The 24,204-nt window shown below is 41.4% G+C and overlaps 1 protein-coding gene across 2 annotated transcripts; it reads left to right on the forward strand.

Moving 5' to 3' along the window:
- The first annotated feature begins 4,538 nt into the window (after positions 1-4,538).
- On the forward strand, positions 4,539-23,613 carry POPDC3 (popeye domain containing 3). Of its 2 annotated transcripts, none has more exons than XM_032682495.1 (4): positions 4,539-4,664; positions 13,018-13,755; positions 15,508-15,616; positions 16,459-23,613. In XM_032682495.1, the coding sequence occupies exons 2-4, from the start codon at positions 13,265-13,267 to the stop codon at positions 16,780-16,782; spliced, it is 924 nt and encodes a 307-aa protein (XP_032538386.1). In that variant the 5' UTR covers positions 4,539-4,664; positions 13,018-13,264; the 3' UTR covers positions 16,783-23,613. The 2 variants fall into 2 exon arrangements, with proteins under 2 accessions (XP_032538386.1, XP_032538385.1); XM_032682494.1 differs by lacking the exon at positions 4,539-4,664 and adding an exon at positions 5,016-5,339.
- The last annotated feature ends 591 nt before the right edge of the window (positions 23,614-24,204 follow it).

Consider the following 24,204-nt stretch of genomic DNA (forward strand, 5'->3'; position numbering starts at 1 on the left):
CAACGAACATCAGCCCAGTGAAGCAGCCCATCTCACAGAGCCATGATTCAGCCACATCCCTCCCCATGCAGGTAGCCCACCTTTTACCTAACAGTCTCATGGTTAAAGCACCCATCCAAGTGACACCTGAGGGATGTATCTGAATGAGACAGCAATGCCATGGGGCAGTGGTTTTAGCATACAGTCCAGCTTTATTGCTAGCTTCCAGATTTGATTCTGTATTTGGCATTAGACTGTATTTAGCTGCAAAGTGGAAACAGTCCTGAGAAAATGCAAGTCTTTCTTCTCCCACACTGAGTGCTCTGAACACTGGACTTTCAATATACATGTTTTTTTCATCCCTCTTTTTGGTCCATATAAATCTTATAGCCTTGTCTGGTTCCTACATCTGAGAACAGATGACATTTGTGCAGGGCTCTAACCTTCGAGGGTGAGAGAAGCAGGCTCTGAGCCTGACCCTGGCTCTGCTGTAGTCCAGCACAGCAACTGAATCAGAAAGGGCTGTGGAAAATGTCCTGAGTAGAATGACATGCAGAAACCACAGAGGAGGGTTTCTGCCACGTGCAGAAACCACAGAGGAGGGACCTCTACAAATCTAAAGCCAGAAAAGCACTCACTGAGTGAATTTAAACATTTCCAGCAGCAGCCACTGACTGGGATTCACGTATTTTTGTAACAACTAAATCCTACACTGGGTACTTCTCCCATCTCTTCTAGATGCTGGTGTCTGAAATGTGCTCAAGTTGGGAAGAGACAGTTTCCAGAAGAAGAAATCTTCTCTGTGGTCAGGTTGCTTCAGGGCGTGAGATCACTTGGTCAGGGAGCTGTAATTCCCACACCCTTTCCTATGGAAACCTGGGTGGTGAAGCAGCTAGGGCTCGCCACCTAAACTGCAGCTGAGGGTATGAAGATAGTCAATTCCATGTCCATTAGCTGAAAGCCTTTACATGTGGAAAGATAAAAATATGAATGTACTATTTAGCATTTTATTTTACTGATGTGCAAAAAAAAAGAATGCTTTTGCCTACATTAAAACCATAAATTAAAACTGTTTATTCTGTACCTGGCGGGGAATGCTGTTAATTGAATAATATTTTAAAAAAAGGTTCCCACTTTGAATTTTTCTTAGTTCTGCAGGCTGGATACGATCTGAGTTACAGGATTGTATTGTGTTATGACACGATTTGGTTATGTCTTGTTTGTAAGAGTTAGCAATAAAAACTAGTTCACTACACAAATACAGTCCTGATTCTGTTTACTTCAGTTGCACCCACAAATAAAGGAAGGGGTTTTATTAGAACTGAACTATACAAAAGTCTGCTAAAACCTTTTCAAAGTACACAGAGAATTTCATTCTCTTTCTAAGATGACTAAGAGCTCCTACAGAAGAGTGCTCTTCCAACTACGCAGGAAAAACATTACATCCATAGTGGAAGAGAACATCACTTCTTAAAAGAGGTAATTCATCATATCGCCTGCTACCATGTCCCCCTGCTTCATAACTTACTTTTATTGACCAAGGACAATGCAGGGGAAGAAAAATGCAGTAGAGTTGCATTAAACATTCTAAAAGTCTAAGAAAATATAAAAAATCTTCCCATTGAACAGTTATTGATAACTTCTCCTCATAGAGTGCAGCATGATGTAAGGAATACCATTACTTTACTTCAGAGACAATGCAGAAGGCAGTCATCTGGTGTTGTAAGTCAGTCCATCCTTAAGCAGTTACTGAGGAAATAGATGTGGCTGTTTTCTAGATGGTGAAATCATACGCTGAACTTTCTTCTTCCTCTCTCTGGGGGAGATTGTTGGCACACCCAAGGGAAAGTCTGGTGCCAGCACTAGGGGGGCACTTTTGGGTTCCTGCTTAGGTAACTCTGCCTTGGCTGCAGCAACACTAGAGGAGGCATCTAGAGACAGGGCTGTGGAAGAGAAACAGACAGCAAGGCAATCTGCATGTTTTATAGAGCTCTCAAGCTTCTTGTAGCATGAATCATGTCCAGATATACGTGTATCTAAGGTGTTCCCATAAATCTAATAGTAGATATGAGAAGAGAGCTGTTTAGAACCAGGCAGAAGCTCACAGTGTCCAGTTTCACAGCTAAGCAGTGGGACTGGCCCAAAGACTCCTGTTCAAGAGTTCAGGTTCCTGCCCAGCCCAACAGGAACTAATCTTGCCCTTTCTGCTATCCCTTTCCAGCTGGCCTTTGTGGCTCCTTGATCAGCTGCCTTCCCACCCTGTGTGCAGAGTGTTTGCCACAGCTGAGCCTCTCTCTTGACCCAGGGCCGCAAAGTCTGCTACAGCTTCTCAAGTTGGCTATTGGATTTCTGAGTCTCATCACAGGCTCCCTTGTAAGTTACCTTTAAGTATGACCTTTATATTTTGCCATACTGCTGCAAAGAACAATATTGGTTATAATTTGGGTTTACATTTATTATATTATTTGACCTTTTGAAAATAGCCATTTTATATAAGTGAAACAAACAGTTTTAAAAATATCAGAGTGGTCCAATGACTCAAGTGGCTGGTTCAAAGCACACTGGGTAGTGCTAGTCTCTTCATTCCACATGGTGACTTTGCCATTTTATTACTGCCTGCCTTGAATATCTCATCCAGGTTTGATTTTAAAGGCTAGATTGAGAAGGTCATTTGTAGTCTCAGTCTTATAGCATTAGAGAATATAGATGTGTATTATCAGAAAATTGACTAAATTAAAAGAAAAACTATAATAGTAGATCTGTTCCTTGGGGATTTCTATATCTGTGGAGAATTACACTGACCATTGCTTCCAACTAAATACAACTCAAAAAGTGTTACAGATACGCCATCGGCATTTTCTTGCTTCTTTTATGATGATTAGGAGGAACATGTTTTAACTGATATAACAGTTGTTTATTAGAATAATGCAATCTCAGTAGATACATAGACCAAATAAAAAACTTTAGGACTCTTATTATGTATTTCCCCATCCCTTTGCTAGCATTCCAATGAAAAGTAAATATAATGGGTAAATTTATGCCTAACGCAATTAGGGATAAATCTGAGTAAGTGCTTTCAACTCCATCCAAGTATAAAGAACAAGAAGGGAAAAAACATGAATCAGTACTGCCTCAGTTTTGCCACTGTAGACATCTCTCAAACGATACTGCTAAAATTAAACAAGTTGTAAAATAGCACATGCAAAACATGCCTGAAAGGTACGTATTGGAGCTACACTGCAAAGTCCTAAAAATATTTAATTAACTACAAGAACTTTAATACATAGTTGAATAGATATATAAAAATAGTTTTTCTCTCTCAAAAATAATAAATATAAAAATAATTACTGAAACCAGATAAGATAGATTTGAATATATGTAATTCAGGATACCTTAAAGTGCTCTGGCTCTTTGCTTTCTCAAGTCTTAGGAGAATCACAATGTATTATTCAAAAAATGTATGTATCTTCTTCCCTGGCAAATATGGAGCTAAAAATCTTCGAAAATAAAGAACACCCTTGGGAAAGCAAGTTAATGGAAGTATTAATCCCTCTGTCTAGAGCAGGACAGGTTACTCTGTCCTTTTACTTCTGGAGAAGGTCACATCAGCACACTGCCCTGCATTGCCCTGCTGGGTGACAGCCTACCGTGGCACCTCAGAGCTGGCCACCAGGACACACACAGGGTTCTCCACACTTACCATTTAAAACATATTATTGCTTATGCCCCAGTTACTGAGAAGCAGCTTCTGTGGTAACAGGAGTTGCACATTCAATATGCTGTGATTTTTTTTCTGTGTTAATAACTTGTAAATCTGCGGCCTCCTCCTCCTCCATCAATAAATTCTGTCTCCCCGAGACACAAAGTGATCACCAGAACGAATGCGTGGCTAGTACTGAAACGCTTCTGCACTGACGCTTCTAGCTGTGTTCTCGGTAGGCATTTGCTTGTTTGGACAAAAAGGTAACTGAATATCGCGTACGAATAGGTGCGACAGCCATGTAATTAAGGCGACCCCGAAGGCGTGCATCTCCCTTCCGAAGAAACACGTTGCTGGGGTGAGTAGGTGAAAGAGAAGAAAATCGTAATTTGATTTATTCCAAACCAGCAGTTGCAGACAGTTTAACCCCAGACAGCCGTGCCAAAGGAGATGCCGCTCCCCGCCTGCCTCAGGAGCGGCAGGTTTTGCGTGCCCACGCCAGACCGGCACCGGGTTTTAAGGTGCCCAAGCTCAGGGCTCCGCTGTCCCCGAGGGTTCCCCGCAGCCGCCGGCGGTGCGGGAGCCCCGCGGAGGGACCAGCTGCGGAGCGGGAGGGGCGCGGCGGGACGGGCGGCACCTCCCGCCGCCCCGGCTGTCCCGGCCCGGCCCGCCCGGGGCTCCCACCGCCCGCAGCCCCCCGGGGCGGGCGGAGGCGCCTGCGCGCTGCGGCCGCTCGGTATCGGTGTCGGTGCCCGCCCGGCGCTGGCGCCGCCCGCAGCTCCCGCCGCCGCTGCCTATTTTAGTCACGGCCGCGGCTCCGTGCCCGCCGCGGGACGCGCTGCCGGCAGCGCCGAGGAGCGGCAGCGCGAATCTGGTCCTGTCCTGTCCTGTCCTGTCCTGTCCCGTCCCGTCCCGTCCCGTCCTGTCGCGTCCCGTCCCGTCAGGGCGGCCGTGAAACTTTTCCTTGGGCCGGGACACGGGGCAGGTAAGGGGAGCGGGCAGGGCGGGGGCCGAGCTGAGCCGGGGCGGGCTGAACTCCTGGCGCTGCCTCCGCCCACCCCCGCCGGCGCTGTCCAGTCCGGCAGCGCTCAGAGCGCCGCCCGCGCTGCTTGGGCCGGGGTCGAGCGGGGCCGGGGTCGAGCGGAGCCGGGGGCGCCTCCGGCCCCGCTGCGCTCCGAGGCACCCGCGTCAGGGCCGGGGCGGCGGCGGGACCGGCCGTCGGGGGAGGGCTGCCCGCCCCGAGGGCTCGGCGGCGTCCCGGGCGGGTGTGACAGGTCCTGCCCTGCGAGGGGAGCACTCCCTCCTCCCCTGCGCGCCCGGGTCACCGGAGCACCCGAGGCAGCCCTGGCTGGAAGTTGGGGAGCTCTGCCGTGTCCCCTTTGCAGAACAGCGCGACACGCTGCCCTGCGCTGCCACTCACCAGGGCTCTGTCTGGAGTGAGACTCTTCGTTATGTGTCTCGGGTTTAGGGTTTGTCCCTTAGGACGGCATGGCTTCTGGTTCTGCCCGGGTTCAGCTGCTGCCGCTCACACAAGAGCCGGCTCGGAGAGTATCTCTACTGTCACAAAAGCAACTCGGGATCCGGGGATTTCTTTCTCCGGCTGGGGATTTGCCTCGTAGGCGGACGTTATTTGATTCTTCCCTCTCTCAATCAACAAATGGTAAGAGCAGATAAACCCTGAAATTAAGCTCTGGTTTTGCATTTGCAGTTGCTTCTTTCCAAAGACAGAACGAGCGACACAAACCACTTCTTTTCCCCGAACTATAATATTTTTTCCAAACATATTCTCCCAAATTGTAATATTTTAGCACATTTTCCTTCATCTGTTCTGTAAAGGTTTGTGTGCATTTGGGCTGTCAATCACTTTATGGGCAAATATTTTATGTAGCTAATCTCTTGTAATATTGAATCATGTACCACCTGGTAGTATTATAAAGAAGTCATTAATGAAATCTGGCTTCCAAAATTAGGACTTCTTGCTACTTTATTGTTTAATGGGAATATGATTGTAAATGTACAAGTTAAAATGTCTTCACTGACCACAGCAAAACAAGAAATGGTTTCCACATCTGCAGAACTGGTGCTATTTGGGCTTTCCACAAAGGTCTGTGTGTTGCCAAACAATAAAGTAGCTTAAAACGTCAAGTTTTAAAGAAATGCTTTGCCTGCAAAATAGTAAGTAAACTGCAAGTCCTCCAGTGAGGGGAACAGATACTGAAACAGAAGAAAATTGTAACTGTGGTTCAGTTGTGGTTCCTGGCACAAACTTTGCCTTGACAGTTACCTGTAAGGTTTGTGTCAGGAACCACAACTGAACCACAGGTTTTATGATGAAAGTTTTTGAGAACAGAAAGTTTATTAAGGATTCAAGAAAAGGGTTATTAGCTGAAGCTAGGTTTGATCTTTTTAGTAAGTGTGTGGGCTCTTCAGAGAAGAGATTTTATTTCATCATTTTAGTGTGTTCCCCTAATTCGTGAAAAAGTATACACTGGTCAGTGTCTCCAGATGATGATAGAGGACCTGTTGTCGGGCATGCCACTGTTGCCCAAACAAAAGTCAGATATTACATAAAGAACAAAGCTGCTATTTGTGATTATATTATGTGATGAATCTAAGAGTTTTCTGGCTGTTATAGAAAACTAATGAAGGTGATGCTAAACCCATGCCATGTCCGTGCTTCTGCCTGTTTCTCCTTTGTATGTAAAGCTATATGACACTTGTTCCTGTAAAGCAGAGAGTAGAACTGTACCCAGACTGTACCCTCCAGTAATGATAAATAATTTCAGCAGCTCCATTAGGGCACGCACACTTGCTACCTTTCACTGCATTTCACTCTGGTTTAGAGCTTCCAGGGTATGTAAATATGCTGTTTTGTGGCTCAGTGTGCCATTTATATGTTTGAACACAGGGGTCATGGTACAATTCTGTAATCCAGATATACATGCAGGGATAGTGTGATGAACCAAGCCTCTGTGTTTCTTTCTTTTTTGAGAAATTAAGTTCACGTCAGGTAGTTGATTTCGTGAGAATACATTCCCATCCAGGGGCACTGCTACACCATACAAACTCATTTAAGCTGTATTCTGCAGAATACATTAACACAGTTCATTAACACAGTTTTAAAGCACTTGTGAAATATGCGTTGTGGCTGCTTTCTCTATTGTAATTTAAAAGTTGAACTGTAGAGAAGCTTGAACTTGTACTTGACTTCGAAATTTTATTATAAAACACAATAAAACAGACTCCCTGAATTATTTTTTGGCCAATGCTGCACAATTTACAAGAGCCTTGCTCAAATTTATCAGTGCTAGCGATCTGTAGTTAGTTTAAAAAATGTCTGACTGTCATTCCATATTCATGTTTCCTAGGACCAAAAGACCTTAAAAAAAGGAGAGGGGGAATTATACTTCTTAGTTTGGCAGGAATACCACATGTACTTATGGTTCATCAATTCTGATTCAAATTGGAAGAAAATATGTAATTTTTTTCTTCATTTCAGATACTGTCCAGATGATAAAACAGACAGCATCTTCAATATTGGCTTTGCAACCACAGAGGGTTGCATTGTATATTTTGCAGTGATAAATGAGGAATCATTGAAGTACTGTAAGCTCTGTAGAGTTAGCTGGTCTTTAAATATTTAAAGACAAAATAATACCAGCTTCACTGTATGCCGTGCTTCTAATGAACCTTAAACTGTTCTGTATTACTGTGGGTTTTCTTTTTCTTTTGAGGCCTCCCCCCAGCCCAGCTTTTTTCCACTTCTTAAAAAGATCAGTAGGAATTTGAGCAAATTGTAGGCAAAAAACAGACCTTCCCAGCTACAAGCTCAATAAGTGCCAAGTCCCACTGAAGAGCTCTGCTTTGGAGACAGCAATTCTGCATCTGCTGCAGCAGGGAGACTGGGAGTCAGCCCCAGCTTGGTGAGGAGGACAACCACTCACCAGCCTTGTGCCTTTGGTGGGTCGTTCATGTGGACCATTGACTTCAATGCAGAGATGACATTGGGGTATCTCTGGAGTTGGGCAGCTGATTGAAGGGGCTGCTTTATTGAACAACCTTGAATATGGTAGCCTAAATTCTGCCTGATCAAAGCAGAGTTTTGGCCCTGAAAAGTCCTGCTTGGCTGGCGGTTGTTTTTCAGAGCTGCCCTGAAGGCAGTGAAGCACCACTGATGGCTGGGCATGCCCCAGCTTCTTGTTTTGTAGCTTGCTCTCCAGGAAGGTATCACTTCACATGGATGATCTGGGAGTGGGACAGTTTGGCAATTGCAGCCCAGGGGGGTACTGGAAGGACGAGGTGGTTTGACCACTTTTCTTAAGGCCCGAGATACTTTACCTTCAGTGTGACAGCCTCCACTGGGAGCACTGATCCAGTGGCTGGGACATAGCGATGAGACATGAGTGAGACACAGAATGCCTTCCTCAATCCAAGAGAAGGAGAAATCTGTCTTCCCTCCTCCCATGAGCGTGCTCCCAATGACTCATTTTGACTTGGATGAACGGGTCACTTGCTGCCCTTCTCATTAAAGCTGTGAAGTTGTGCAGAAGGGAGACTGAGAACTGCACTGCAGTCCCTCCTCGTTCCGTGATGACACCCAGCGAGTGGGATCCTGGGGCTTGGTTGCTGGGCTTGCAGACATGTTTCATGGTAAAACATTCATTAATAACACATCCCTTCCTTCGAAAAACATTCGCAGGAGAGGTGCTGGCTACACATGCGTGAAAGTTTCATCTATAAAGTCTATGGGAGGAATAATTTCAGAAAGATACCTGTCTTCAGTGTTTTCTCTTGTCTTAAGTAGGTCTTAGTTTGTATCTGAGATAGGCTTCTGGATTTCACTGCAAAGACAAGCTATATAACTTTCTAGATATAACAACTATTTTATATCAAGTAACTTAAGACAAGAGTCCAGGAGACATTGTTGCGAACATCTAATATGACTTCCTGTAGAATAAAAAATACAATTGTAGTAAATCAATTTTTTAATAATAGTATACGCAGATTTATTTTAGGGACCAGACAGCATCCTGACTTCCTTAATTCCCAGCAAAGGAAATCTTTAAAACCATCCTACTAATTAATTACCTTTGCTATGAATGTTTGTGTGTCTTTGTGATCTGAATATATCTACTTTTATAGTGACTGATTATCTTGATAACTTTGTCTTTTGGGTTGGGTAGTCCTTTTCTTCGTCATCCTTCTTCCATCTTCCTGAATAGATCTTATGGACTGTGATGAGGCTACTGTACTGTTCTCTATATCGCACAGGCTGCATTTTCTTGGGAAAACCTTGTGGTTTTCAGTATTATAATTACAGCTTTCTCTGGCATATAGTGTCAAGAAGTTTAAGGTAAGCTAGCTTGTGTTGTTAGTTACTGTCCTAATTGTTGTATGCGTGTTTTGAGCCTGATGTGGATTCAAGGATGGATTATCACTGTATTATTTTACCTTATTTATCTGCCCATACTTGCCTACAGGTGCATAGCCATAGCTCTCTGTAGGTTCACAGCTCCTCCGTGCACTGAGTTGGGCATTGCAATTAAGAGTTTAGTTGTCTTGGTCCCTTTGGGTGTCTAACCCCAAGTGACAACTGCAGAAGGAAAGTAACTTGGAGAAAGCATGATACATAAAGAAGCCTCAAGAGCAGTAGGTGTCAGTAGGGGCCACAGAGGGGATTTCAGAGATGTAGGGGCAATGGAAGGAAGGGGTACGTTAATTGATACATGTGTTTACATTGCATGTAAAACTACTTGCTAAAATTAAGCAGCAGTTTCTTTTTATAATCTAAAAGATTGCTAGACCAGATGTAATTTGCCAGCCTACAGGGGGTGCTCAGAGCTCATCCCTCTGGAAGTGGGGGTTGTCAAGGCCAGGAGGGCCCCCCCCCTTGGCTGGAGGGACTGCCTTGTTCCTGGTGGAGTTGCTGAGCTGTTGAGCCAGGCTGTGTCCACTAGCTCATGTATAAACATACACACTGTAGTGGCTAAAACCAGTGAGACAAATCCTGCTAAATCTAGCATAATCTCATTTTGTGCATGAAAATGTATATGCTGTAAAGGAAAATCTTTCTTTGCTACAAACCTGTAGCAAACAATTCATCTGGGCTGGTTACACAATTAGCATGTACAGCTCTATAGCCTGTCAACATGTGCAGTGTGAAAGTGCTGAGGGCTTTCTTTCTGAATACTTGGGATAAGGCAACTAAAGAATAGAGTATTCAAACTTCGAATAGTTTTACTTTTGACTTAATTAAGAAGACCGAAGAGAGAACTGCTGGTAGCCTAAGGGCTTTTAGGGTTTATTTTTCACAGGAATTATTGTGATCCAGACACAGTAACTAACAGTCAAAGCTTCTCAGAGTTGAGTTTGAGTCATCAGTGACAAAAATGGAGTAAAGTACACAGTTCTCAAGCAAATAAAAGATGTACATAATTGGTAATTCTTTGTGGGAATACTACAATGTATGAGGGAAATACTCATTTGAGGAGGGGAAGGTTGTACTATGTGCATTTAAATTACAATATAAATTCATTCTGTTTTGACTGGTTTTGTATATTACTTATATGACATTTTAAGTTGCTGGCAGGTATTTATTTGGGAGAGTATAAGTGAAACACTCCATTTACTGCTTTGAGGATCCAGCAAACTTGTTGATTTTAACACTTTCTGATGACAGCTTAGTCCTTCCAGCTGTTGTTTATTTAAAAGGAGTCCATCCCACTGTACATTGCTCTCATCTCTAGCCTGGGCTGATTTTTTGCATCACTTCATCTGCTCTTAATGAAGAAGGTGGGATGTGTGGTGGAGCAAAACACTCTGAAGCATCTCAGTAATTCAGCCTTTGTTGGCAGGGCACAGCTCCTTCCCAAGCTGTGAGGACCTCTGGTTTTGGCAGCCTACAGATGTCAATGTGTCAATGTTATTCTGAATATGGCAGACACTGTGCTGTGCGTGGTGGTCCTTCTTCTCCATAGGCAGGGGACAGAGTAGAAAGTACTCAATGTGTACTTGGGAAGATACAGTTCCTCAGGTTTATAATCCAGATAACCTGCTTTAAATGCAGTTTCCTGCTCGTTTGATCATCACCATCAAATGAACTTGTAGCAATAACTGTTCACCACAGCCTGGACTTACAAACTTGGCAGTATTGTGCTGCTATGGAGGATAACTCAGTTGCTATCACAGCTGTTTGTTTTTTTGATTTGGAGGATTTTTCTCTCCCCCCCCAACCTTGCTTGCAGTAGATGAATGGCTTAATTAGAGTGACTGTTCTGAAGCCCTCAAGAATTTAAATTTTGGACTTGTAGGAACTATAAAGAAAAATGTGAGAGGCCTTATCTAGCACTAAATACCAATCAAAATTAGAAATTTTATTGTCCTTAGGCCCATACCTATTGTCGTCTCTGTTCTACATAATACCTGATAATAAAAATTACCACCAATTTTTAGCTCACAAATATTAGAATAATTTCTTGATTAAGAAGAGGTGCTGTCTTGGTTTAATGACAATATATATTCCAGGAGGCGAGATCTCTGATGAGATGAACTCTTTTCCTTTCTTTTAAATATTCCCTTCCCCAAATTCAGAGAGAAATAAAAGATAATGCAAGGAGGACCCAGTGAGGGGGAAAATGCATTAGAGTTCATAGTGCACCAGTATCAACCAAAGCTTTGTATTCTTGTGGGTCTGATGTGCCAGGCCATCAGATCCACCCGGTCCAATAGACATGGTTATCCCATGCCTCTACCTGGCTAGAGGCAGGGCCCCTCTAATGCTGGGCTTGGTAGTCACGGCTTTCTCCCTTGAATACAAATGGGAGGTCCCTTCCAGAGGATCTGATTCTGCCTAGGGGCTTGCCCACAGGAGACTGGAGCTACATCCATCCTTTAGAAAGTGCCTCTGATGGTCATTTTTCCCTTTAACTCCTATACCCATGCTGATAAAGCAGAGGGGGGTTTTCCATCCCATCTCCTCATGTCTTCCCCATATTTGTGTAAAAAGAACCATGGGTTGCCCCATGTGGTGTATCCTCTCTCCATAGCCTGTCTGAATAGCAGGGTCTCCAGTTTGCACTGGCATGACATGGACAATGCTCTCCCTAAACTCCTCTCTGAGTTTTTTGTGGTCACTTTTTACTTCCTCAATTAGAGTCCAGAGGTCTTCAGCCAGTTCCTCTACAGAAGAGATACAGGCCTGTAATGTGGCTCTTGGGGAAAAAAATAAAAAAAAAAAAAAAAAACAAAAACTGAGCTTTGATATTCTTAAGAACGTAATAATGTAGATGGCAAGATATTTCTTAGCTTCCCTGCTCTTTTACCGGGAAAAGAACCAGACACTTAAAGACTTTGGAGGTTTTTAATCTTGATGACACGACTGAGAGATACTGGATTTTCAATTTCTACCATGTGTAATCTCATGTTGAAGCATGTATTTTTATTTTAAAAGACAGACATAGAAAGCTGGTTTTGATTTTTTTAAACTTATTTTGGTTTTTTTTCATGTTTTTTGGTTGTGTGTTTTCCTTTTCAAATTTTTAGCAATTATTATATGAAATATATGAAATATAATCATTATCATATGAAAACAAATAACCTGTTGAACAAAAAAAATTATGTGGTCCATGGCATGAAATTATATGAGGTAAAACTTTGAATGTTTTAAAATTGCTTTGTAAATGTCCTTTGAGTATATATTTTGCAGGACTACTTACTACATTACCTCTAATAACATGATCTGTATAGAGATGCTTTTAAGCTTTATAGTCTTTCTTATATATGACAGGTTTTTCAGGCAAAAATCTTGGAGTAGAAAAGACCATCCCCTGTGATACTTGGGTTTCCCATACTGTAGTGTTTGGGGATGTAGTCTGTTGTCTCCAGGAACAGAGAGCAGCCTTGCTCAACACATTAGTGAGAGCGGTTTGACTGAAATCCAGAGTGAGATGGAGGAGGTGAACAAGGCAAAAGAGTTCACTGTCTCTTCTTGTTAAAGAGCTTGGTAGAATGTTAAATAAGGCTCTCAGGAGGCAGTTTCAGGACAACAAATGCAACTACCTTCTCAACAGTGAGGCTGTGCAAAGGCTTGTCACAGAATGTTGTGAATACAACTACAGGTTTACATGGGTTCAGTTCAGTGGTTGTGACAGGGTTCATAGATACAGGAATATGATCTTCAGTTGAATGAATATTAAGGTTTGATCCTGAAATCAAACAGACCTGCAAGGGGAATTGGAAGACTGTAATGTAGTCTGTGGTTTTAGACAGTAAAAACTTTGATAGAGGCTAGTTGGTGAAAATAATTTTATAAGTAATTAGTCTTTTCTTCACTTGTCCAGATCAGACGAAGCTACAGATGACATGACCAAAGTCAAAACAATGCATGAACTGATGAGAAACAGCATTGAGAACATTAACTGCCTAGTTGCTGGATATCCTAAGCACAACCTCACTACCAAAAGAGACCCTGATGTTATGTGATCATGGAACAGAGTTTGCAAGAATGGAAAAGCAAAGGACCTCACTAGCTGCATCTCATAAATAAAAATTTCCAAGATTTAGCTGAATCAACAAATTATTCCAGCCATGGGAGAAAATGCAAGTTTTTGGGAAAGTTTGATATATGCACATCCTACATGTACCACCTGGAAGCAAGAGGCAGAGGGATCTATCTACCATCTAGCCAGTATTCTCTTTGTTGTGGGCTTCATGGGTGGAAGTGGATTCTTTGGGCTTCTCTATGTCTTCAGCCTGCTTGGATTGGGCTTTCTCTGCTCTTCTGTTTGGGCTTGGCTGGATGTCTGTGCTGCTGATATATTCTCCTGGAATTTTATACTGTTTGCTATATGCTTCATCCAGTTCGTTTATGTTACCTACCAAGTTCGGAGTGTTGCCTTTGACAGAGAATTCCAGGAACTCTACAGTGCTCTATTCCAGCCTCTGGGAATTTCCTTGACTGTGTACAGGAAGATCGTCTTGTGCTGTGATGCAGAAGTGATTACCCTGGAGAAGGAGCACTGTTACGCCATGCAGGGCAAAACACCTATTGATAAACTGTCCTTGCTTGTATCAGGCAGGTTGGTATTGGTTTGTTCAGGTATACTGCAAATACCTTTATTTTTAATTCCTTGAAAATGAGAGCAAAAAAAAAAAAAAAAGGCCTGATTTGTGTATTGTTTGTTTATTTTCCAATACAATAGATTAAATATTAATGCAAGTAATATAAATATTAATAGGCTAAATACACTTGTCTAGGATAGCACTATCATAAAAACACTAAGCACAAAATCTGTAATAGCATAAAAAAAAAAAGATTTGAAGTCATTCTTTTCCAGACCACTGTATCATAGCACTTAACAGGTTAGGCAGATAAAGGGAACAAATATGTACTTCAGTTATCAGGCTGTGGTTTGCTATCTATCTACTGCCTAGCTGATGAGAACAGCATCTGTCTTATTTTTCTTTACTTATATAATCTGAAATGGGACTAAAAGTTAGTTATGAAACTGAATGTACTGAGATAAACTCTGTGTAATAGAGATCTTGACATTGATACAGAATGTATTTAGTTGCTTTCAAGGGGGTGGGAGAAGAGAAGGAGTAAGGGAGAGCAAAAGGCTTAAAAGTGCCTTTTCATTACAAGGGGACATAGTTGAGCCCTGTCAAAATTTGCAGAACTGCATCTACAGTTACTGTATACTGTGGCCCTTTGTTAGACCCTGAGGCAATAAATCCACCTGCTTGTACTCCCTAATTACAGGGAAACCTTCTGGCAACTTTGCCGATGCTTTACTGAAGGGAAATACTAGCTTTCGTACTGTATGAAAAGCAGTATGCAATACTAGACTGCCACAAGACTAGGTGGGATGATGTCCATGGACTGTCTTTGATGGGACACTTTGTGGGTGAATTTTGATAGCCTGCTGCATGGACAGATGGAATTTGTAGGCAGTTTGACACTCAGCTGATTTAGGACTACTTGCAGTGGACAATATGGATTGTAGGCAATTGTCCTTAACGACACCATGGTTCAGAGCATTGTTGGGAGTACCTCATGGAGATTGCTTTTGGTCATAGGTGTACTACAGGAGAGGTATCCACCCTTCTACATGCCCAGCCGGTTAGTAATCAACTAACAGGAAGTTCTACTGCCCTTCTTCACCTGGTACAGGGCTTCTTGTGTGCCTTCAAACTTAAATATTATTTAAAAAGTAGAAAGGAAATTTTTCTTTTTGTGGCATCTGCAGAAGGCCGCAAGATTCACAGAGAGATCCCATACCTCCAGGCTGTTCTTCTGGCTTCAGACACAGTCCTGTGGCCATGTAATTCCTGTTAAACATGGGGAGAGCCCTCTCTACTACATGCCGTGGGGAAGTCCTGCTTCCCACTCCCTGCTTTTGCCGCTTTGTTCCCTCTAAAGTGCCTATTTGCCAAACCTAGAAGTAAATCCCATGGTTTTCAGGGGAACGAGGCAAATGATGTTTACAGGCATTGGTCTTTCACTACTCCAGTGCACGCTGGCCTTTTAATGACAAAGCTAGCGTGTCACTGCACAGACTGCACTGCACTGCCACAGAGAGAATAATATGACTTGAATAAAGCCTGCAAAGATTTCCATTTCAGTTGCGTGATTGTCTTGTGTTCTCTTTCAATTGGCCTGATCAAGTTGGGTTTAAAAATATAATTAGGATACTGTTGGCCATTGATTGCTTTTTTGTGCTCTCAAAGCTATATTTAAATTCCTCACACAGTAGAAACAGCACATTTTTGTTGCAATCCTTGCTGGTGTACAGGTAGTGCTAACAAATTAACACGTCTTATCTTGGTAGGATCAGAGTAACAGTTGATGGGGAGTTTCTGCATTATATTTTTCCTCTCCAATTTCTGGATTCTCCTGAATGGGATTCACTGAGGCCCACAGAAGAGGGAATTTTCCAGGTAAAAGATGAGGGGTTTTGTTTTATGGGTTTTTTTTAGTACTACAAAAAACTGTTCAAGTACTGTTTGGTTTAGAAGTAAATTTATTCAGTTGTGGGGTTTTAGGATGCTATAAAAATAAGTGGCATTCTATTAATTTTGGGAGGGAATTCCTCTTTACCTGTTGGACTGGTTTTGCTGTTTGTATCTTGTTACAACAGATAGGGTTTTTCTTAAAGCTAATCCAGGAGGTAGGCCCTGTTTGCATTCTTTGGCTGTGCCAATATCCAGCCATGAGAAGCCAGGTTTGCATGAAGCGGGTAGAAACTGGTGCTGAAGAGGCTTCTCAATGGGAGATGAGCCAGGGAGAGACGTGCCTGTGACACAGTTTGGCACAGGTTACAGCACGGGACATTGTGTCAGTCGGAGCTGCCCCCTCTAATCTGTGAGCCCTCCCACTGCTGTCACTTGACCGACATGCTGTCTCCTGCCTGTGTGGGATCTGATGTCTCCTGTCACAAGGGCAAATGGCATTTGTCGAGAGCTTTCTTTAGACCTGCCTTTCCAGCTGAGGCTACCAGGAGTGGAGCAGGGAGTGCAAGGCTGAGCCAGGGCATCCTGACAAGGTGGGCACAGTCATACTGTCACCAAGGCCAACCAGATGTGATCATTCAGTCCATCCCCAGTCACCCTTCTCGCTTATCTTTTGCATACAGTAGACCTTCCAGAGCTCTCTGCCTGGATTAAAAGGCTCTAATTGCAGTAGGCAGGTTCTGCTGAGAGAGGGGGGTGCCTTCTGAGCAAGGACAGCAGTGGGAACATCACTGCCTTGTCACCTAGCTCTTTAATTTTCTCTTCTATAGGTAACACTTACAGCAGAGACAGATTGTCGGTATGTGGCCTGGAGGAGAAAGAAGCTCTATCTGCTGTTTGCTAAACACCGTTTCATCTCCCGCCTGTTCTCAATTTTAATTGGGAGCGACATTGCTGAAAAACTGTATGCCTTGAATGACAGGGTGCACGTGGGGCAAGGCTTTAGATACGACATTCGGTTACCAAACTTCTATCATGTTGCACTGCCAGAGACCCCTCCAGTGCAGGTCTCTCACCACCACCTACAGCGAGGCTCCCCACGCCGCAAGCCCTCAGGGGTTACAAACTGCGGCTCCTTCCTCTCACCGCCCTAGGAAGGAATACTCTGCTGCAGCCATTCCTCAAAGTGGTGAAAGAAAATGCAAAGTGGCAAAGCAGAAGAGCAGAAGCAGATCAAGAGCCAGTCAAGCCAGATTTGACTGACAAGTGCCATTTACATTTATTGGAGTAGCTTGAATTTTCTCCCTCTCAAGCCAGCAGGTTGGCTTCTGCATTTTTGCTGTCTGTGCAATATGTTTACTTTCTGTTGATTCTTCTGTTGATCTTCATCTTCTTACTTTTGGAGGAAAACAAATCATAACAGTTGAGGTTTTATTGCAATTGTGGTGGCCTCTGTGTTGTGTTGTTTGGGATTTTTTTAAAAAAGGAAGCCCACGGTATTTGTAATTATATTTTCTCAAAATTTTTGCCATAATGAAGTATAGTCAGAATAGTCAATGAAAACAAGTTGTCTTCAAAATATAGCAACTTGCTTATAACATTCATATTTACGCCATATGAACATTGTTTCAATTAACATGAATAATGCAGAAAACCAAGGACCAATCGTATTGGGTTTGTTTCTTAAAGAAGTGAAAGATTTCGAAATGCACAACAAGATTCTTAAAGAAACCAAAAAAAGAAAACAACAAATTCTATCCCATGAGTGATTGGTTTCTCTCTGACTGTCCTAAAGAGGTATTCTGTGAAAACAAACTTAAATGTCATTGCTGGCTTTACAAAAATAGAAGTTGTAACTGCTGCAACTATAGCTTAGGGAAACAATTGTGTAGTGTTTCTGATAGAATGTGATGCTATAGGACTTAGGCTTCTGCAGTGCCAGTGCCCTTTGTGACGTACAATAATCAATCAACTGCCAAACCATTGGAGTTTGTTGTACAATATTCTTTTTAACTACATTTGTAGGAAGAGACTGAAACAGCTGCAGCAATAAATACAATTTTTAACTGAAACATTCTCATTTAGCTTCCAGAGTCACTTTTCTGTGCCTATGAAATTCTTGATTGAAAAGATATTCTCTCCCTAATTCTGTAGTGTTTTAATGGTGTAAGGGAGCCCCAGCTCATACTTAGGAGAGAGTTGGTTTTGACCCTTGAGGTCACTGTGCCTTTGGAGAGAAGTGTCTGAATGTCTTTGCTAACTCACCTTCCTGCTGCTATCCCTGATGCCAGCCAGTAATCAAAAAATAAGAACCATTACTATTTAATGAGAATGGATTGCTGCTTGATATATCTGGAAGTAGATCGTATTTTTAATATTTTAAAATTGCTGGCCTGTTTGGTAGGATGACCACTGTGTGTTTTTCTCATATGTGGGTATACATATGAGTTTAGAACTGTGAGTTGTTGATGGAGGACTTAAAATGATGATACAATCTTATGCTGAAAGATAATCATGCAATATGTATAAGAAAGCTATTAGAAGTGATATGAAACACTTCCTGTTTGAAGGACCTTCAGTGTAGAGCAGATAACATTGTACAAGTTTTGCTTTTAGCTTTATGTTACTTTCTCAGAGAGGAAAATCTGACAAACATAAATACCACAGCGTGCAATGGGATAATCCCCAAATCATTCTCATAACCCTTCCATGCACTGTATTCTGTATCTGCTACTTAGTGCGTGAAGTCCCTGAGTCACAGAGCTACTTTGTCCTGGTCAAAACAGAATTAAAAAAAAAATGGAAACAGAGAGTTCATTGATGGCTTTTAAAGACCTGTTAAGATGATAACACGGTGCCATTGCCTGGCAGCGTGCAGTAAGGATGTACAGCTGTGTGTGCCCTCTTCCTATACTTTTCATGGTTAAGGGACAGGATAGCAGGCTACCTGGCCTTGGTATGACTCAGGACAGGTATTCTCATGTAACTTCAGTGCCGTGATTGTGGTATCATGTCCTATTTGTCAGTGGTACCTGAGGTGGGTAAGAAGTGCATCATCTCCCATGGGTGTTGTCACTTGGGCTGTGCCTCACAATCTCTCTCTGCTTTAGTTGGCTGAGTTGCTCTGAAAACCTTACACTGTGTTTTAACAGGCCATTTAAAAATAACCCCCCCACCCCTCATTCTGATAAAATAACAAGAATATGTAAATTTCTCATGCTATAACACGTGTTGGACCAATATGAAATTTATACTCAATGTTTCATGTGTTAACAATCTACAAAAATAAAAATATTTTATATACATAAAAGAGATCTTATTCTAGATTTAGGTGTAATATAAATTATTAATTTTCAGTTTTCTTGAATATATAGGTTTGGCCCATATAATCAAGAAAACTTGTCTTTACTAAATTCTGACCCTACTAAAGTTAACTAATTTGATCATCTTCACCTTCAAAATAAGACCAAGGAGTCTTGCTCATCCAATTTTTATATCAAGCTTATATATTCTATTTAAACTACAGCATACTACTTAGAAAGATACCTGCTCTGGACTGATAGGTGCTTTGTGACGTACTTTTGGTAATTTTTTTCTTCTTTGTGACTGGTGTGTGCCTTGGTTTCAGCCTGGTTTCCAAACACAATCCTCTGTGATGCTTTTCACTGCTGAAATCGGTTACTGTCAGAAATCTCTACTAGGACGTCTGAGTCAATATCTGAACATACTCTTAGCTAATCTTGTTTAGCTGTTGCTACTGTGCTTTTTGGGCTTTGAGTCACTTTTTAAAAATTGTTTCTAGTTTTCCAGCATCTGTGTGAGTTATGACTAGCAGTACATTTCAGCTGTAGAATTCAGGGCATATACATCTACAATAATGTAAGTACACACAAAAGGACTGGAAACAAGACAGCAAGCCTGTTCTACCTCTGTTTTGTTTTTTCTTTAAATCTGGACAGCATTTCTAAAACATACTGTAAAATACGCTCTGGTATGCATCTCGTAAACCAGTGTTTTGGGAGGGCTGTGTAATCTACCTGAGTGAAGACTCAAGACTGATGTCAGTGAAATCAGACAAGCTTTTGTGATATCCTATACATCCAGTCATTAGGGAGTTGGGATTGCTCAGCTTGGAGAAAAGAAGTCTCCAGGGACACCTTATTGCAGCCTTTCCGTAACTAAAGGGGGCTTATAAGAAAGATGAGGACAGAATTTTTATAGCAGGGCTTGTTGCGATGGGACAAGAGGTACTGGCTTTAAACTCAGAGAGGATAGATTCAGATTAGATATAAGGAAGAATCTTTTTATGATGACTGTGTTGAAACACTGAAACAAGCTGCCCAGAGAGATGGTGGATGCCTTGTCCCTGGGAACATTCAAATTCAAAATCTGAGCAATCTGGTCTATTTGAAGAGATCCCTGCTTATTCAAGGGGCTTGGACTAGATGGCCTTTAAAGGTCCCTTCCAACCCAGACTGTTCTATGATTCTATGATTATTTATAGGTTAGTAAACATTTGGAGCTAGGATGGAGTTCTGACTTGAGCATCATCCAATTTAAGCCCCTGTTACTACTCAGGAATAATTATCAGTGAGGTGATCAGCCTCCTTCATAATCGGTTTAAGCAAATGGATACTTAAGTCCGTGTTGCTGTCAATGAATCCTTTTCTTGTTATGCAGTGATTCCCCTTTACTCACATTTTACATTTTTACCAGTTCCATAACCTTTTGTGGGGTTATGTTTAGATTTGTATGCTACCGTGGGTAAGAGTGGCAGAATCTGGTGCACGTGATGCTTTACTCATTCATCAGCATCAGTTTATCTTCCAGAGTTTTTATAATTGTGGACATCGTGTTGGAATAGCCCTTACAGCCTGCAGAAGGGTTCAAATTTACTGCACAAGCCAGGAAAATATATGGCCTAGGACAGTCCAAAACAGGATGGGGAGGTAGGGGACAGGAAAAGAGCACTCAATTTCATACAGGTTTTCTCCAGGAGAGGTTTATTTTAAATCGGGCTTGTGGCAAATTAATTTGTTGAATGCAGCAATGTATAGTGAGAGTTTCAAAGCAAGTCTTGCCTATTTAGGGGCATGGGGCTGACCCTGCAATTCTTTCATTATGTAGTAGTTTCTTAACTACTAGTAGTGTAAGTACAGCTAACACTTTTCAACATGCAATTCCTCTCAAAACTACAGAAACTACAGAATAACCAGAGTGGACGTACCCCAATGTACTGTTATAGTTAATAATTTTTGGAAGGCAAATTTTAAGTGCTTAATGAAAAAGATTATTTTATTCAGTTGCCTGTGATAACAGAGGCTGGACTAGGTGACTGAGGAGGGCCATCGAGGTTCTGTATTTTCAAGAATTAATTGCCCAGCAAGTATGGCAGTGTTCAAAGGAAACTCAGTGATGGAAAGAATTATGGCAAACTATACATATAGAGATATGATCTGTGCTAGGATAAAGCTGGGAAAGCTGCATACATGCTTGGATGAAAATGCATAGTTTTGCTATACCACAAAAAAGGCATATGCTTGTAGTAATTAAATAATATGTTGATACTGCATTTTCAGGAAAAAAAAGTGTTTAAAAGATTTTGCTTATTGTAAATTATAAATATAAGACATATTTGGTCTCAGTGTATATGAAAAATTAAAATACAGTATTGTATTGATCATATAAACAGGTATTGCAAGCCACGTGTTAAAAGTGAAACAAATCTGCAGCTATTTACATAGAAGAAAACTGTTTAAATAGAAAAGGGAAAAAATAGTATCTATTTGGTGAATTCAGATGTGAACAGATTAAATATTTTTCTTTCTATTCCTGTAATAATTGAATGCATATTTTTCCTCCCTAGAGTATTGCTGTATGACAGATATTTTTTACTATACAACAAAATAAATACCATATTTAAGCTGATTTGTTAATCCCTCTTGAAAATACTTACTTTGTTTACATTAATATGCATTAAAATATAATAGGTTCAGGGGTCTCAAGGGAGAACACCCATTTTTTTATGTTTGTCTAATTCACATTAACTTTCCTTTCTTGTAGATTTTTGTGTCTCTTCAGTTTCTGCTTACCGTAATTCTGCTTCTCTGGGAATCAAAAGAGTTAATTGAACTTGACATGTGAATCAAGCCACCTCATGCTGATGAATCAAACCATGTAGGTTGAGCTTCATCAGCAGGAGCGTGTAGGAGAAAGGCAGCGCAAACGTGTCATCTTTGAGCTCTAGATTTTGGGTCACGTCCCAAACCATGGCTAGCGATGCCCTCCTAGAGGGTAGCTTTGCAGGGGGTTCTGCCAGCGGAAGGTTTGGACCCAAAACATCACTCTGCAAGCTACAAATGTTGTTAAATATTGTTCTGGACTGGAAAAAAGGATGGAACATTCTCAAAAGCTTGTGGGAGCAGAAGGATTTTATAGCGGTTACTCTTCTGCTGTGGATTCGCAGGCAATTTTTTTTTAGTTGTCAGTTCCACTGCAGCTCCTAATTAGAGGGATTGATGGTACATCGTGGGGGCAGGACTATTTTGCTATCTGAATGGGGTTTTGAAGATGAAGGATGATAAAAGATACATGATCAAGAACTCAGACACCAAAGTCATATAAATAAACAATTGCAATAAAATAATAGTGGTAAATATTTCAGCAGTGAATCTCATCATTTTCATTGTATCTAATACTTACTCTCCATCCAAACCTGTCTGAAACTATATCATGTAGTATACAGGGGGATATAATAATTTTCTGGGAGTAAGGTCCATTAGGATAAGAAAGACACTGAAGCCAAAAATCCCATTTAATGCATAAATGCTCTAACTATGTCATTGTATAGAAGTGGGCACCACCATCACCTTCTATAGAAACTGCCCATCATAGGCAAGCATTAAAGCATCTCAGATCTGTAAAAGGAGGTGAGCGGGTCCCTGTCCCCAGGCAGGGATTCTGGCAGGATGATCCCAAGTAGCCTGCAGGAGTCTGGGCTCAGTGGAGATGAAGCACACGTATAGGTGTAGTGTTTCCCATGTGTAGGTTTTAGGGACTCCTAGTAAGAGTACAGGACAATTACGTACCCAGTGCTGGGCTTGGACTTCCAGGGCCCAACTGTAGGACATGTCTACAAGGGTGGGGTACTGGCAGGTAAGATATGGGATGACTTTAAAACACATTAGGTGTGACCCTGTATCTTCCCATAGGCATTCTCTCACATGGGGGTAAATGAAAAATAACTTACTCCAAAACAAAAGTGAGGCAAGCCAGTTCACTTCTGCCAGGATACACAGGCATGAGTATCAGCAGTTCCTATAAAACAGCTGTTGTGCTGGAAATCCTTATTGTGCTTCATTCATCTTACTCTCTCACATTAAAATCTTTAAAACTTTCACTGAATTCTGTTGTAGTAGCTATTCTATTTTACTAAGAATTTTAGCTTAGAGAAAATATTTTGAGTATGAAGAAAAACTATCCTGTTTTCATTTACAGAAAGTTCATGTCCTCTCAGATGATATTTTGAAGCAGATCTCCCTACTGAGGGGAATGGAGTACTTCTTAAGAAGGAATTATACATTCAGCACTGTGCTCTGTTTCTCACTGGATCTTCATTTTCTTGTTCAGTTACAGCTTTTCAAAAGCATAGTGTCCTTTCAGTATATATGTTCATTATTTAAAAAATTAATGAGTAAGTACTAGTAGAAAAAAAATACAATAAATACTGATACATAAAACATTTTATATTGGTTTTTATTTTACAAATCATTAGTACCTTTTTGTTTACCATTTTTGTTGCCATTTTAGGTCTGAAACTGCTTTATACAGTGGTATGTGTACTTAAGCTACATGCAAAAGCAATAATCTTAAATATATGTACGTTTGTTGCAGTCTGTATCCCTGTTTTTAACCCTATATAATAGGGTTTTGTTTGTTGCTTTTTTCTTTACAGAACGAAAAAGTATAATAAACATTACTCAGAAGACTGGTCTTATTTATTCATTGAAATTAGAAGGATTCCCAATTTTTTTTTTTGCATTTGTGTTTACCTTTACTTTCAAAGATCAGGGTAGGTAGAAGCAGTTGTGGCATGCTGTAACTCAGAACACATGTTGATAGTGCTTCATGATATCCACAGTTGAAGTCTGGCATCAGGCAGCATAGATGGGGTGCACACCAAAGGCAGACCAGACACTCCTTAGCAATTGTTTGGTGCTGACTCTTCAGAAACGGTGGAGGAGGCAATGAATTAAAAAATTGGGTGCTTATTATCACCTTGAGGTTTATGCTTAAAACAAGGAGTATTTCAAAGTCTCTTATTTAGGATTGCTAATCTGATCAAGTGCATAAAATGCTCCTGCTTGGTGCTTAGCCTAGATCAACCCATTTCTGTACATTTGGACCAAACTTGTGCATTCCTGGTTTGCTTTTTGGTCTCGAACTTTTGTTCCTAATATTTCTTTTGTCTTACTTTCTTCCCCAGTGTGTTCCTTGGTGGGTTTATCAGTTTTCTCCCCAGTCTTGTTCTCTGTGTATTTTTGAAAAGAAAAAATTGTATCTATAAAAGCTACCTC

Source organism: Chiroxiphia lanceolata, chromosome 3 (genome assembly GCF_009829145.1).
Source record: "Chiroxiphia lanceolata isolate bChiLan1 chromosome 3, bChiLan1.pri, whole genome shotgun sequence".
Taxonomy (NCBI): domain Eukaryota; kingdom Metazoa; phylum Chordata; class Aves; order Passeriformes; family Pipridae; genus Chiroxiphia; species Chiroxiphia lanceolata.